This window comes from Sinocyclocheilus anshuiensis, unplaced genomic scaffold, assembly GCF_001515605.1.
Source record: "Sinocyclocheilus anshuiensis isolate Anshui unplaced genomic scaffold, SAMN03320099.WGS_v1.1 scaffold213, whole genome shotgun sequence".
In the NCBI taxonomy this organism is placed as follows: domain Eukaryota; kingdom Metazoa; phylum Chordata; class Actinopteri; order Cypriniformes; family Cyprinidae; genus Sinocyclocheilus; species Sinocyclocheilus anshuiensis.
The window spans coordinates 1,093,599-1,111,147 of NW_015540860.1; the positions used below are offsets into that span (position 1 = coordinate 1,093,599).

Here is a 17,549-nt window from a genome sequence, read left to right on the forward strand (position 1 = left end):
CACCTAGTGGCTGTTACCCAAAAAGCATCAGCGTTTCGCCTCTTGGTCTTCTATACTCTTTGGTTATAGGTGTTCCCTTTCATGGGAACTTCGACGAGGCGACGAGGCATTCCCCATAGCGACCCCTAGAGTACGCAGTGTCTCGTTCCCTACTCAGGGAACCATGGTTACATAAGTAACCTGAGACGTTTTACCGCCCATGCTGTAATGGAGCCAAAACATTATTTGTAGAAGAGGAAGATACATAATCAATTGACTTACCGTGTACTGAGAAATTGTACCTAAATTACAGATACAATGTAAAAAAAAAGTTTATTACATTAAAAGTCTAAGTACCTATTCCCAAAAACACTTGAGTGAAAGTAAATTGTATTTAAATAAGATTCTAATGTAAATAAAATTAAAGCTAAACTCATGTATTACTGATTGGTTTGTTAGTCACATTAGAGTAAAAAAGATAGTATTTGTATTTTTAAACCAATGTCATCAAAAGATGACATATACGTGTTTGCACCTGTTGAAAAAACCAGCATATGCTGGTTAGGTATGTTTTGATGCTGGTTTAAGCTGGTCCTTTGCTGGTTTAAGCTGGTCCTTTGGCTGGTTTAACCAGATGCTGGCATAAACCAGCAAAAGGACCAGCATAAACCAGCCAAAGGACCAGCTTAAACCAGCCAAGGACCAGTTTAAACCAGCAAAGGACCAGCATAAACCAGCAAAGGACCAGCTTAAACCAGCATCAAAACATACCTAACCAGCATGCTGGTTTTTTCAACAGGGTTGAGTATATAGTATTATTGTTTTCTTGTAAACGTAATTAAGTAAAAGTAGGCTACAAGTATTTGGTTTTAACACAACTCGAGTGAAGAACAGATTCTCCAAAATAATACTTCTGTATAGTAGTAGAATTACTCAAATACTTTACACCTCTCTGACCTTAATATTTTTTTTCTGATTTCCACCATAATAGAAACTGTTTATTATTAACAGATTAATTAGAGATTTTTTCCCAACGTGCAGATCTTAAAACTTTGTCTGAAATACGTTAATACCGCACTTTCTTAAATCTGTTCAATTTTAAATCACTCCATTTTAAAATTAGTTGAAAGATTTTATTGCAGATTATACCGTGTTAGTACAAAAATAGGACATATTAAACTATCCAGCAATACATCATTAATTTGAGAATAAAATGTGTCTTAGCAACTATGAAAATGCACAGAGAGTGTATAACAATCGTAATAGTTAATTGACACTTAATAATCCTCATCCTCAGAACTATCTTCCTCATCATCACAGTCTTCAGAGTATTTGTAGTCCACATCATCATAGTCTTCATTATAATCGTCTATGTTGTCTTCCTCATCGTCGTCACTATCTTCCTTCTCCTCCTCCTCATCTGTGTACCCTTCTGCATCATTAAAAGAATCTTCATCCCCCTCCTCTTCCTCATCGTTTTCTGCATCAGAATATTCATCATCATAATCATGATGATCATCATCATCATCTTCTTCTTCATTTTCCTCTCCATAATACTCTTCATCCTCATCAAAATATCTTTCTTTCTTTGTATTTTTCTCCTTTAAATTGCAGAGGCTTTTTTTTAAGCCCTGCAACATCTTGCTGTAGTTTAGAGCACAAGAGGGCAAGACTTCTAACATCAGTGTCTTTATTAGCTTCCATCTCTGATGTGCAGACACTTAACGCAGATTCTGAAATACTGACTTCCTCCTACAAAAAGGACAATGCATTTTATACAGTGTATGAAATTCAGAAAACATTTTGTAAAAAAAAAAAAAAAGTGTGTAGGTGAGAATTAGTTTAAGTCAAACAACAAGGTCAGTTTGTTTCTTCATCGGAGCAGATTTGGAGAAATGTAACATTATCACTTGCTCACCAATTGATCCTCTGCAGTGAATGGGTGCCGTCATAATGAGAGTCCAAATAGCTGATAAAAACAGCACAATAATCCACAAGTAATCCACATGATTCCAGTCCATCAGTTAACATCTTGTGAAGTGAAAAGCTGTGTCTTTGTAATAAACAAATCCATAATTACGTTGTTTTAACTTTAAACCATCACTTCTGGTCCATGAATCCATAATATTGCTTCCTTCAGTGAAAAAGTCCATTCCCTGTTGTGCTCTCACTTCAAACTCCACCCACATATTTGTTTAGAACTATTTTGGACTGTTTGTGCTTGTAAACATTGTTTGATCAGTACATATTTATCTCCTGATTCAGACTAGATGACATTTTTTACTGAAGAAAGCAAAATTATTTTTAGCCAGAAGTTTAAAGTTAAAATGTCTCAGTGATTAATTTGTTTACAAACATGCAGCTTTTCACTTCACAACACATTAACTGATGGACTGGAGTTGTGTGGGTTACTTGTGGATTATTGTGATGTTTTTATCAGCTGTTTGGACTCTCATTCTGACGGCACCCATTCACTGCAGATGATCCATTGGTGAGCAAATTATATAATGCTAAAATTCTCCAATTCTCTTCTGATGAAGAAACAAACTTATGTACATCTTGGATGGCTTGAGAGTGAGTAAATTTTCATTTTTGGGTGAACTATTAGAGACAGAGCAGATTGACATTACATGTTGTTACATAATGTTTTTTGAAAGTATTATATTTTGTTATGATGCTTAAAATGTTTTTAAATATTAATTTTACACAAATTAGTTTGATATTAAAATATAATTGGCAGAGCCCTACTGATGATGCCTGCTTTAGTATACCACATAATTGTAATGTAACATCAAACCTCTATAACGTCTTGAGTTTTATCTGTCTGATCCTGTTGTCCACTGACAGTGCTGCTGAAGCTGTTATCTGTGTTCTGGTGCTGCTCTGAGGGTCTCGTCTTCATGTCTCCAGTCACGTCTGACAGTGTGTGTTTCTGTAGTGCTGCTATTGTGTAATGTGGCTTGACGTGAGTCTCACAGAGGGACACGACACAGGTTGAACAACACTTCACAGCTTTCAATCTCTCCTCAGTGCAGAAATCACAGGCCACATCTTCCGGTCCAGCATAGGATTGTGGTGGAAGTGCTGGACTGAAGCTTGCTTGCTGCAGGCTTTTAACCACCTCATCTAGAGCTGCGTTTGTGTTCAGCACCGGACGGGTTTCTGATGGATTACCACACTGTGGACAGACATAATCTCCAGCACAATTGTCCCAGAATTCATTAATGCATCCTCTGCAGTAATTGTGTCCACACGAGATGGACACTGGATCCTTTAACATTGATTTGCATAGTGGACATCTAAAGTGATGAAGGCTAGAAGTCACAAAATCAAAGTTATAACCTGAAAACCAACATCTTTATGGTTTTGGCACTTTTACAATAACAAACTGTCAAAATAGTCATAATACATGTACATATACATAATGTGATATTATGGCCTTTGATTTTTTTTTTTTTTTTTACTTGATCTATTTTTGCATGTGATTTTCCATAAAACAAACCTTAACTTAATAAGATTAGTATTTTTAAACTACCCATTTACACTTACTTTATCTAAATGTAAAAAATTTTATTGTGTATTTTTTGTTGAGCATTCCAAGCATGACATTTCTTAATGATACATAAAGAGTAAATGTGGAATAACTTCACCTTGAAGTGGAAAGGAAAGGTTCTTCAGTTTTCCAGTTAGCTGATGGTCCAACTGACCAATCTGACCATAGAGACAGTGTAGGAGAAGGGGCTCTCTCTGATCTGGAAAGTTTCAAACAGAAAAGAAAAGAGAATGCTATCTTAATGACTTCTGCCAATGTTTTAGATTAAAATATGACATATTTTGTTACCTTGTCATGAATGTGTTGTCCATTTGGTTGTTTGTTGAAACGGTTATTGTTTCTCTTTCTTTTTTAATACTGAAAAAACAAACATGTTTATTCATTTTCAACACTGTCTTACCACATATTAATTCATTAACGAAGCTATTGTCTTACAAAATTGGGTTAAAATATGTTTATATTTGAATAAAATTAAACAAAATAAAACAAAAATATAAGTAAAATTTGTGAAATGCACCTTGTATCCAAAAGAAAATCTTTGAAGTTGGTTGGTGGATCAATTGACAAATCTGTTCTTAAAGACATATAGCTGGGTGCAGGAGAAGCTGCTCTTTCTGACTTTACTCTATGAAGAGACAATGTTAAACAATACCTACCGACTGTGATAAACATAAATATACATATTTCTGCAGTACTTTTTTAAGTACAGTTTTGGCACAGTTTTTCAGGTTGACGTTGGACATGACGTCGGACAGATGTTGCATTTTGGTTGAGAATGAAAATTGGGTTGACGTCAGTATTTGACGCCAATTTGATGTGGACATATCGTTGGATTTTGGTTTACACAACCTAAAAACAACACATATCAACGACAGCTAACATCGATATTGGACATCAAATTAAAATTGACGTTAGACGTTGAATTGACAATGAATTTTGGTCACCCAACGTTGCAACTGAAATGGAACCAAATTTGTCACCGAACAAAATATAATTACCTTGTATTTTTGTGTTCATCACTTGGTTCTTCGCTTAAGTGGATTATTACCACCTGGTCTTGTTTCATTGTTGGGAGTTCACATGTCCATTTTTTGGATTCACTTAAAATAAACATTTGTGATAACAGAATAAAAGAGCTTGTTGCAATATTAAATATACAATTAATTATTTACTGAGAAAAAATAGACATTTACCTTAAATCCAAACCAAATGTTTCTCCGCTTTTGAAGTTAGTTGGTGGATCCATTGAAAAATCTGACCTATAGCTGGGGGCAGGAGAATGCGCTCTCTCTGACTTTGTTCTGTGAGGACACAACGTCATCTCAAACTGAAGGTTACAATTGTGGTAAATATAAATAAATATATCAAATTCCAACTAATTCATAGAGTTCATGAGATGTTTTTAAAATGGCTGTCTAATTGATGCACTAAAGTAAATATATATGGGTTAGCATTTACATCTTATACAACAAACACACACAACTTTACTTACCTAAATAGGGAGATTCTATATACTTAGATTTTTTTATACAGCTAATTATACACTGATCAGCCACAACATTAAAACCACTGACAGGTGGAGTTAATAACCCACATCAATCATAACCCAACAGAAAACTTTCTGCATCAAAATGTTAATTTCTTTCTTTTATACTTGATGAGGATGTCCACAAAAGAATAATTTATCAAATTTAGCTCACTTCTGACTCACTTCAAAACAATGATTAATTCAGCTTTACATTTTGTTCTATTTAATTGTATTTTTTTTTCTGAGCAAAAAAATTATGACTATCATACATTTATACAGAAGGCACCCACTTAAATGTTATTCAGTGTAATAGTTCATATACCAAAACAGAACAAGAATCACAACATTAAAATACTCTATTAGAGGATCACAGTGCAGCCCCCCCAAAAAATTAATTTTAAATCTTTGACACTATCCTTCACCAGCAATAAGTTTTTAGTCACTTCAAATATAATTACATTTAGTAAGATGACGTACAGGACCCAGGTACGAATTTGTCCCCAAAATAATTCTGAGCAGGCACACACAAAGACAAATAAAGATGTACCTTTTATTTTTGTGTTCATGATCACTTTCTTTGCTGAGGTCTGTGTGTTCATGTATTGTGGATGTGAACTCGGGTGATTCTGATCTCTTTCTTTTGGATTCGCTGCAAATAAATATGGATACATCATGAGTTGTTAAAATAAGTACCATTTCATATATTAACGAAACCATTTTCAACTAAACGTAGGTCTAATACATAATTTGCTTCAAATGTTATACAGAACTCAGGTAGGTGACACCTCAAAACAATAAAATAGGTAAGCAAGACTTTTTAAACTGCACCTTTCAGGCTCTTCCTTCAGACTCATATTGTCTAATACGTTTAGACAAAATATAAGCACTGTAAGTATAGACAGAGAAACACACAAACATAAAAAAAATTATATGGCTGTAAATTTTAACACAAACCCATCCGTGTAGTACAAATGGCACCTTAGTTTCTAAATGCAGAAATCGAAACTAAAGTTTACTGGCTTTCGTTGTCACAAAACCTAAAATGATGAAATATTTTTGGTTGAAAAAAGTAAAAGAAAATTGAAAGAAAAAGTGCATATCTACACAAAGAACATAGCTACGCTCTATTAAATCCTGCAATTTTGTTTCTCACTCCTCCTCCATTACTTCCTGTCAAACCATGCAAAAGCGCGTCTTGCTGAGCTGTCCGCCCCACCTTTCCTTTCACAGTATTTGCATATTCGTCGTCCTCAAAGAAATACAATGGAATAATATTCGACTGCTGTTTCGTGTTTAAAATTAACAATATCAAACTGTCAAAATCTAAATCTCCACAGACTGTAATGAACGAGATGACTTCAATGAACTGCACTGCTAAACCAGCCTAAGCTGGTTTGCTGGTCTACGGTCGTTTAAAGTGGTGTTTCAGCCCTGGCCAACCTGCTGCTCAGACTGATCTGATAAAAGGCCAGCCTGACCAATTTGGAAGATCAGCAAACACGTTTAAGCTGTTTATTTCTCTGTGTTGTCCAAATGAAGCTGTGTATATTGGCTTAATGGATCCATCCATTTCTCCAAACCGCTTGTCCTATGGGATTACCTTTGTGCCAATTAAAATGAATGTAATTTTTCAAGAAACTTATGAAAATATAAATTGAAACTGAATAAAATGTCTTTGAAACTGAAAAAAAAAAAATTGCAAGCAAAATCTTTGACTTCGTTTTTAATACACTGCATGTTTTGCAATGGTGTTCTCTTCTTTCATTAGCTGATCTGTACTTACAAATACGCTTCCAGAGTTTTCATTTACGCTTAAAGTTTTCGTTTACGTTTCTGAAGTTTTCATTTACGCTTCTGAAGTTCCCTTTCATGGGAACTTCGAACTGCGTCCTCTAGGGGTCGCTATGGGGAATGCCTTGTCGTGACCCGTGTCTGAAGCATACATTGAAAAAACACCAACTCGTTGGCCGGCGACAGCCATGACGTCACTACTGGTGCGACTATAGTATAAATAGGCGCTGGGAGCACACATCATTCTCATCAGTCTTCATTGACTGTTTTGTTTGAAGTGTGCATTTCTGTGGTAAGAGCGATCTCTATTTATCTCATTATGGCGAGCACTAGCAAAGCGTTTAAGGATGTGTGCATCCGTGTTGACGTTGTTTAACATCTGATGACACACACGATCTATGCGTTGTTTGTTTGGGCAAAGAGCACGTACGCAATGCCTCCGAGGGGGCAATCGGCGTGCACTGCGAGCGTTTTTTCCAAGGAAAAAATTAAAGACTACCTTTTCAATAATCTTTCCTATAAAAGGAAGATTTGATATTGGTCTATAGTTGCTCAATATGGTGTTATCAAGATTGCTCTTTTTCAGAAGGGGTTTAACAACTGCAGTTTTAGTTATTTTATTTAGTTAACATTATCATCTAACATTTAAAGTTGGAAATACATTTTAACAATCATCAACTCTTTCAAGTGTGACTTTTATAAACCAGTTTTAATGACTGTAAATGAAAATATGAATTAGTTCAAATAAATGTACATTCTTTATTGTCACTATAGCACATACACAAGTATCAAAGTGAAAGTCTTGGATGCAATTATGTTGTGACAGGAAAGATCAGAATCCACTGCATAGTATACATGTAATGCACAGTATTCTCATAATTTACATTACTACACAAAATGCACAAGAACATAATATACAGAATATGTTCACAATTCATAATATGTTTTAAACTGCAATGATCCTTTCAACAGTTCCTGTTACAGTATAAGTTACAAAACAGTGAATGTGTATGTTATGTAATGGAGTGCAATATCAGTCTTTACAGGAATATTCCACCCCCAAAAATTAAAATTCTCTAATTTACTCACCTTCATGCCAGATGTGTATGACTTTTCTTTCTTGACATAAACACAAAGATTTTTAAGAAAATAATCCATCTCTGAGAATCCACATAACACAAGTGAATTGTAACCCATACACGTATGACAGTTGATCGGAAGTAATTGTTAATAGTCAAAAGTTTAAATTATTAGTGTTGTTCTTATCTGTTTCACTTCAAAAGATACTGATTCAACCATTAAGGTCAGATGGATTACTGTCACGGTAGCGGTGTGTGGTTTTTAAAGCATCTTTAGGACTCACAGAGATGGATTATTTGCCTAAAAATCTTAATGACTGTGTATACCCTAGTTACTGGAAACTATTTTCAGTCATAATTAATTGCATGTATTAGGATTTGCCTGAAATACCCCAAAATATTAATCTGAACTGACCATTTTTGCATTATTATTACAGTCAAATCTGGACACAGAAAAAGCATGGTAAAAAGGCTTTACATTGCTAAAGTTGACAGTGCAGTGATTGACAGCGCGCTTGTAAAATGGCATCGGTCATTGTCAGATACAGTACATTTAGTACTGTACATTATGTGCTGGGGGAAATATGAACTAATCGAAGCAAATATGATCTAATTGAAGACTGTAATTGTATGTAGATAACCAGGTCCTGTAATGATTGGGCTAAATCAAGACAACTTACCGCGAGTATCCTGATAACGACGATGATTGATGATAATGATGATGAAATCATTCGTCTGTGCTATTCCTAAGAAATCATCTCAACAATGTAGTGTAGCAGATAAATACTGATAAAATAATAATAATAAAATATTTATATATATTTTTATATCATTCAAATGAAATTGGAAGCCGCTAACACATCCACACTGGCAAGGCAACACTGTCACTGACGCCTTCACGTCCAGGTCAAGAAGCTGTCAATCAAAAACTCAGTAGCCAATGAGAACACACTGCTGCTAGCCCCGCCCCCACGAGAGATTTGTGTCAGAATGGCGAACGAAAACTTCAGAAGTGTAAACGAAAACTTTAGAAGCATAAACGAAAACTTCAGAAGCGTAAATGAAAACTTCAGAAGCGTAAACGAAAACTTCAGAAGCGTAAACGAAAACTTCAGAAGCATAAACGAAAACGATTTTGCCTGCATTTAATTTTTTTTCAGTTTCAAAGACATTTTATTCAGTTTCAATTTATATTTTCATAAGTTTCTTGAAAAATTACATTCATTTTAATTGGCACAAAGGTAATCCCATAGCTGCAGTCTATCGCATCGTCTCTGGTTGTGACTCAAGCAATTTGGCTGCCACCTTGTGGTACAATAATGGATTTTACTCTAAATTTAAAAGCAAAGAATTAAACAGTTTTCCTTTATAAAATGTATTTTATTTCTCCGATCAAAATCCATCTGCCACATATGAACAGAATTCCTATTTTATACAGTATAATACAATGTTTCTACAATTCTGAAGAGGGTGGGCCTTTGAGCATGATATGTAATTTAACAGACATTTTCACCCAAATTACAGACTAAAGACTAGACTAGTCACATGGATTAAATCAATGTGGCAACGATGTGGCTAGTCTAGCTGGATAAGATTATTTTTTGTCTTCAATTGCATTTGATCTTGGCAACATCATAGAGATCTCAAATCACCAGGATAACATCATTCAGTAACAGCATTAATTGTACATGTAGAATATACACGTTACTGAGCTTCAACGGCTAAAAAAGTCACAAAAATGTACTTTAGATGAATATTTAATGTAAACAATCTAAAAGCCATCAGTATCACTCACGCTTGCCATTAATGAAAATGTTTCCTTGAGGTTAAATGTACCCACTATTCACCTATCTTTACCTATTGTACAAACAAATTAATTTTTCCAGAATGCTGTGTTAAAGAATGTCATGTTATGAAATCTTTCATTGTAAGAGTCCTGATACAGGCTTCATTACATGGAAAAACTGACATAATAAATGGCTAAATAAAAAGACAAATGTATTCCAGTTGACATATTACACAGCAAATGTAAAGCATGAGCAGCATTCCTAAAGTAACTGCTATGACTACATCCACACATTAGTGTCCATGATATATAAGAAACCACCAAAGATGAGCAGATCACATCCTTGTGGTGACAAAAGAATATAAAGACCCTTAATTACGTCTCTCAGCAAGGGATTAATCATAAATTGTGGAAGAAAATTAATAGGAATAAAACCAAATATTTTATCTTGTGTGCAGTTTGTAGTAAAAACTAATTACATAGACCAAAAGCCGTGTGGTAAATTACAGCATGTCAACACATAGATGGTACACAGACCTATGTAAACCGCACAAGTAAGGCATTAGACAGACAAACATTGGTCCTTTAGTCTCATATTACACCTTTTCTTTCTTAAGGACACTTAAGAATATAAGCAAGTCACCGTCCAGCTGAGAACTGACTTGTTTGCGAATGGATTGAGAGTTGAGGATCGACTTTCAATGAATAACAATGGGTGTTTAGCAACTGCAACATGATTTGCTTTGATCATAAGCTAATCAAATCAAGGTAATATTGATTAAATATGTGAAGTTAGAGGTCGCTAAAGGTCTTTTCAATTTTTGTTTCTCAACCCCTCACTTTGCCTAATTCCCAGCCGCTATTAAGCATCATGCTGAATTAGATCAAAGGTAAACATCAAAGCTCTGATAAAGGCTAAACAGCTTGAAAGGTGCACAAGGACACCATGTTGGGAATCCCAACCCTCTCTGTGTGTGACATGAGTGAAAACAGGGTTTCTGTATGCACAGCTGAGTCTGACATCGAAAGCCGTACATGACAAAGACAGATGCCCTGTGAACCCCACAGTGCGCACGGCCATATCTGTTCCAGTTCCCTAAAGGACCGACACTACATACCTTCAAAAAGTCCACTCATTTTTTGTCAGGTAAACACTTGACATAAAACAGTCAGACAAAAATAAAAGAACTAAAGAGAATACGATTACTAATTAACGACCACAATCTTGATCTCTACATAGGGTCAGTTTAGGGTTCAAAATTTTGGGGTCAGTGCATTTTTAATAAGAAATGAATATTTAATTCAGCAAGGGTGCATTAAATTGGTCAAAAGTGACAGTAAAGACATTTATGTCACACATTTTTTTCTATTTCAAATAAATGCTGCTCTTGTGAACTTTCTATTCATCACTGCATCATGGTTTCCACAAAAATATTAAGCAGCACAACTGTTTTCAACATTGATAATAATAATAAATGTATCTTGAGCAGCAAATCAGCATATTAGAATTATTTCAAAAGGATCATGTGACACTGAGGACTGGAGTAAAGGCCTGTTCACACCAAGGACGATAGCTATAAAGATAACGATAAAGATGTAGTTGTAAAAATCGTTCTGAATATTAAAGAATAGCAGAGTCCACACCACAGCTATAATGATAAAGGCACAGAGAAACGATATCATTGAAATCACTTTCAGTACGATTTTTTCCAGTTGATGAATGATATAAACATTGACACCCAATCAGAATCCATCCTGCTATCACGAGCTAGAGCATGTGCTTTGACTAAACAGACGATATCGTCCGCTGGTGTGGACGCTAATATTGTTATTTTTATAGTTATCATTCTTGGTGTGAACGGGGCTTAACAATGATGAAAATTCAGCTTTGACATCACAGGAATAAATTATTCGTTATTTATTTTAGTTATTTTAAATTGTAATAATATGTAACAATATTACCGTTTTTGCTGTATTTCTGCTCAAATAAACGCAGCCTTTGTGAACATAAAAGACTTCTTCCAAAAATATTACTGAACCCAAACTTTTGAACGGTAGTGTGGTTAAACAAAACACTGTTATCAACTGTTTTAGGGTCACGCACATTAAAAAAAACAAAAAAAAAAACAGATCACATCCTCTTTAACTCGACATACTAACCCTGCTCACATGTCCGAAAGTGTTGCAATAGCATTGGCTCTGATAAACTATACCACTTTATCTGTTCTATCACTTTAATAATCAACAACAACTGCAAATCTGTGCAAAATCCCTCTTTTTGTTTAATAACCAAAGATATATATATGGCAGGATTGCTTAATTTTAGCACATTTAGAAATACCCCATTTAGACATTCAAGATTTAGTTTGTTACAACTCCAGAGTTTTAAAAATCTCACAGAACAGGACAAAAGGTGGTGGGTGCAGGAAGTAAGACAGCAAAGGTCACAAAACAAAACTCCTATATTGTAGTCGCCCTAAAGCAGGATGACAGGACAATTCTTCAGTTCCGGCTAGTCAAGTGTGGCGGAGGAGAAAGGCTCCGCTTTTTTGGCCAAACCCACAAGTAGCGCGTGCAATCTGTGGAATGCAGGAACTTCACTGAGGGAAGGTCATTTCCAGTTGGGTGGGTCGATGGAGCCAGATCGTAATGCTGGTGGACAACACCGTGTGTTGCGTTCCTGTATTTGCATTCCACGCAAAACCACACGGTCACTCCAACAAACAATCGTCAGGTTTCCTGTTGAAGAGGCACTACTGGCCCCCGTTGTAAGCGTAGTCTGCTTTGTTGTGCATGATGAGTTTGTTGTCCACAAAGTAGAAGCTGTCTGATCTAGTCTCATACGGGTGCTCAGTCATCAATCGAACTGCAGGAGACAAAGAAACGACACAGCAGAGAGCATTACACAGCACTTTAACAAATGAACACAGACATATAACACGCTCTCCTCTATCTGAGCACTGGTAAGAGAGTGAGGTCTGAAATTTGATACAAGCCTGACAGGACGAGTGAGATGTCAGACAGAGTTAGGTCAATATGTTACTAGCAAGGCAATTGGTTACTCTTTTGTGCCAAATTTCCTCTCTCAGCATTTGAGGGGGAAAAAAAGTTTGGTATTAATTCAAGGTGAAAGTAAAAATACTTTCAAAATAAAGGTTTTCGTTTACATAATAAATATACACAGTACACACACATATACTATGTATATATAAATACACACCCATGCATGTATATACTTAAGAAAAATATGTTACGTTTATATATTACATATATTTGTATATAATATAAATTATATGAATATATACATGTAAATATTTTCAATATATATCCTGTATGTGTGTCTATTTATATATACATAATAAATATACACAGTACACATACATATATTATGTAAATAAAAACTTTTATTTTTTGATGCGATTAATCGTGATTAATCGTTTGACAGCACTACTCATCCTAACACTCGCTTTAACTCAGTAACAACCATGTTATCAGATGCTTTCACTCACGTAATATATTTTGGATGTGATTAATCGCGATTAATCGTTTGACAGCACTAAAAATAATATAAATTATAATAATACAAATAATACATTACAATTATAAATCATGTTGTATTAATTATACAGTAATATTACATATTACACTGCAAAAATCAATGATTTTCTTACACAGTACATTTGTCTTTTTTATACAATAAATATATTTACTTGAGAAGCAAAATGATTTAAAATATTAAACCACATTAAGTCTTGTTTAAAAAAAAAAAAAGTCAAAATGAAGTGAGTTTCTACTTGGAAACAAGAAAAATATTTGTCAATAGGGTAAGAAAAATTTACTTTTCCATTGGAATGAATGATTTTGATATATTTGTACTGGAAAGCAAGATAAAAATACTGAATAAGAAAATCATTTTAAATAAAGCAAAAGCAAAAAAACAGAATGATTGGTTTAATAGCTAAAAGATATTTATAGATTTTTTGTGTTGCTGACAATCTTGGCCAGTATGCTCTTGTAAAAGAGATTTTTAATCTCAATGTGCTTTTCCTGGTAAAAATAAAGGTAAAATAAAATAAAAATATATTTTATATTCATTAATGAAGTATACAGTAAATTTAAAAATCTATAAAAAAATATTAAGTGAGTTTGTACTTAAAAGAAGAAAAATATCTATCAGTGGGGTAGCAAAAATAAACCTGTTAAAAAAAAATATTTTTTTTTTTAATTTTTTTGCACAGTGTTAAATTTACCTGCTAAATGTAATAAAATAAAAGTAAAACAAAAATAAAGCAACATGTTTGATTTAATAGCTTAAAGAACTGTTATAATCATTAAAAGACTATTTAGTTAGTTCAAAAAGTAACCATAACACTCACTGAGGTCTCCTGGGAGCTGAGGAAACTCGTAAATATGTTCACACGTGTTCCGGCTGTTCGGGATACAGAAGCCAAAGTCAAAGTCGAAACTCTTCAGGAGGTGGTCTTGAAAATAATGCCTCTCAATCATTCTGAAATTGGTAACAGGTCGATCGCCAACTGTGAACTCCACCCTGAGAGAGTGTGAACGGAGAAAAGAGACGTTACTCTACATACCAAAAAAAACATTCAGTTCAGTTGGTCTGTAACTAAACAAGAGCTTTTTGATGTTTGATAATACTAAATTAAAAAGACAATATGACAATCAACTACCCAGACTGAAGTCTGCTCATGTTTACAGCCAAACTGAAGGAACTACTGAGGCCAAATCATGATTTATTCATGATTTCGGTGGGATTTGGCTAATAACATTGCTCAAGTGCTGCAGCAGATGACACAAGCTCCTTTGTTTCAAAACATGAGAGCTGGTCAACTGAATTTCAGACCCACCAAGGTTTGTTTACCCAGCAGAATGCACATGGCGGTGCTTGTTAAGAGAAACTTACGTGGCTCCGACTGTGCGTAACTTAAGGAACGCAGGTGTGAACTGGTAACGAACAAAGCGCCCCGCACTGGTGTCAACCTCTCTGTTTTCCTCATCCTCCTCATCAAGGTCTGAATGCAACAGTTTGAGAGAGAATATAGGGTTATTATCTGAAACTAAAACCATTAAAAAATAAACATTAACTGAAAAAATGCCACATTTTTCATTTTTGTTTACTTTGAGTACTACAATAACTAAAACCGAAAGAACTAAAGCTAAACACTCAAACTTTTTAAAAATATTTTTAAAAGACAAAACAAGAAATAAGACATTTGAATATGGCTCAGAGGATCAGAAAGGCAAATCTTGCATGCAGAGCAAAACCACAGCTATATATATATTCACTATAGAAATTTCCATGAATATGACATGATAAAATTCCCTCATATATTAAGTTCCATGACAGTAGAAGCCTCTAATATCTTTAATTCAGTTGCGATGTAATGAAATCATTGGATTAGTTCAGCATACATCAGCATAGAAGATTGACATTCTAACTAATAATAATCAGAATCAGAATGAACTTTATTGCCAGGTATGTTTTCACATACGAGGAATTTGTTTTCATGACAGAAGCTTCCACAGTGCAACAGAATGACAGTGACAGAACAAAAACACAGATAATAAAATAATTAAAAAAATAGAACAAGTAAATAAGTAATAACAATATATAAATTGACAATTGTATGTGCAGGTATATTACAATAGACAGTTTTTTTGTATGTACAGTACTTAAAATGGAAAAAAAAATAAACATACATGGATAAATCGCTCACAATAATATATATATATAAATGCTATAACATGCATTTACAAAACAGACCGGTGAATTTTCATTACATGAATTTAAGTGATTTTGTTGGACTGGGTGGTCTTTCAGTTTGCATTTCACATGCTAAAAGCAAATAAAGTTAGTCATCATAAAAGAACCATTGTGTGACATCCTTTATTAGTTTAACTTGAAGACAAAGAAAGGAAACGTACCACACTGTGGCGGTTTGGCAATCTCAAAAAGGACAGTCCCCGTCTCCAGGTCTCTGATCTTAAATCGTGTGAAGTCAATGTTGTAGATGTTGTTCTCTGGTTTACACAAATAGTCTGTGGAGGGAAAATGTATCATGTACTTCAATAATAGGAACATAGTATACGGTAGTTATACATCTCATTAAGAGACTGGATTAAAGTAAACATAAGGAAGCTATGTAGCAATACTCTCAGACTGCTAAACATGATGCATGACCCAACGTGCTTTGTTTGTTTGCTATGTTTAAAACAGACATGAAGACAAAATGCTCTCGGGAAGCTCATTAAAAATGTGTTGCATGGATTGGGCCTGCATAAAGTAAACAAACACGTGAAGTCGATGGATGCTGTAACTCATAATACGTGTACATTGCGAGCATCTGAGAAGTTGTGAGATGAAGCAGGTATCATAGTGGCGTCTCAGAGCTCCTACCGCGAGTGACTGCGCGGAGTCCCAGAACTTCATCCGGAGTGATGTCTCTCCCCAGCGCCCGCAGCTCTTCCTCCGTTACAGGCCGTCGGTCCACTTGATTTCGTCGCGATTTCAGCCTTTTCAGAACACCGCCTCCGGGTTTGCGGTCTCGGGGAGCCGCTGCCGTTGAATCCGAGCCGTTAACCGCGGCAGCTGCCGTTTCGTTGCGGGAGCTCTGACTGTTCATCTCTCCGAAATCTCACTTGGTGTAGCGGCGGAGCGCGAACTGCGTTTCTGTTGAGCTCGACGCTCGCTGAATGCAAGATGGCGTAGCGCGTCACTATGGAGAACCTACGCCGACAGGATAGCGACGTGATTGGCTGAACGCGCTCGAAAGTTGCTATGGTTACCACAATTCATGTTTACCAGAGCCGTTGAGAAAGAGCGTTACGACACGCTTTGATCTCGCCGCCACGCGGTCACGTGGTCCATGGAGCTCTCAATAGTTCCAAACAACTCCGCGCTGTCAATATGTTTGAATGGGTTTAAGTAGGACAGACAGCAATTTCACTATATTTGCAGCAATTTCTAGTGATTATTAACACATCATGTGCATGTATTGTGTATTGATAACTACGCTGACTACGTTTTACAATCGCATTTTATTCTGGGGAGTGATGAAGAGACAGCATTAATTTTTTTTTCTAATATGCTTATTATTTATATTACAATTAGCGTAGTATTTAGGATTAAAATAGAGAAAATGTTTTTAAATTCCAGTGCAAAGAGGCAAATTAGAGACGTTTGGTGACCAGAAAAATAATATTCCTATGTAATGCCATGGTTTAACCACTAGATGCCCGTATGGCTGTTTAATAAATATAGCCTACATATATTTAGCTCTACCCTATAGTGATGCGCGGATGAGCTAAAACGTCACCCGAATCCGCAGCTTCAAATAAATTATCCACCCGCACCTGTATTTTTGTCTGATTTAGATAACCGCACCTGATCATCACATTAGGCTTCGTACGGTCATAAAACACCTGGAAAAGTCATTGAACAGCAATTTCCAGGCCTAGAAAGTTTTGTAAAAATAAATAAACTCAAAAAGTTTTTTGAAAAGTCATGAAAATCTATTTCACAATTCTCTGTATAATAGAGTTATGTTTAATCAGATCCTGAATTTCGTTGCGGGATTGCGCATACATCGCATTACTCATTCCCGCAGCTTTCGACTTTAAAATGAGGGAAATTACTGCAAAACCTTTATTCAATATAGCGTGTAGGTTAGATGAGTAAATAAATCCACACAAACCATCAGATGAAAACAGCGTGAGTGATTCAGCTGTACCGGGTCTTCTCTCTTTGACTTTCGCTTCACATCGGCGCATCTAGAGCTGCTGCACGCTGCGATAGAAGACTTTAGCTCGCGTTTC

General features: G+C 35.3%; 2 protein-coding genes across 2 annotated transcripts; both read right to left on the minus strand.

Moving 5' to 3' along the window:
* Positions 1-1,204: 1,204 nt before the first annotated feature.
* On the minus strand, positions 1,205-6,223 carry LOC107687972 (RING finger protein PSH1-like). Its single transcript, XM_016485489.1, is given in 10 exon segments — positions 1,205-1,610; positions 1,612-1,731; positions 2,777-3,293; positions 3,630-3,731; positions 3,821-3,889; positions 4,050-4,157; positions 4,531-4,632; positions 4,726-4,833; positions 5,608-5,709; positions 5,889-6,223. Coding segments are annotated over 10 exon segments (1,608 nt in total). The 5' UTR covers positions 5,915-6,223; the 3' UTR covers positions 1,205-1,256.
* A 5,842-nt stretch (positions 6,224-12,065) lies between these two features.
* LOC107687994 (protein unc-119 homolog B-like) lies at positions 12,066-16,651 on the minus strand. The gene is made up of 5 exons (XM_016485525.1): positions 16,132-16,651; positions 15,660-15,773; positions 14,638-14,746; positions 14,093-14,265; positions 12,066-12,582 (listed from the first exon to the last, which is right to left on the minus strand). The coding sequence occupies exons 1-5, from the start codon at positions 16,355-16,357 to the stop codon at positions 12,470-12,472; spliced, it is 735 nt and encodes a 244-aa protein (XP_016341011.1). The 5' UTR covers positions 16,358-16,651; the 3' UTR covers positions 12,066-12,469.
* Positions 16,652-17,549: the final 898 nt, after the last annotated feature.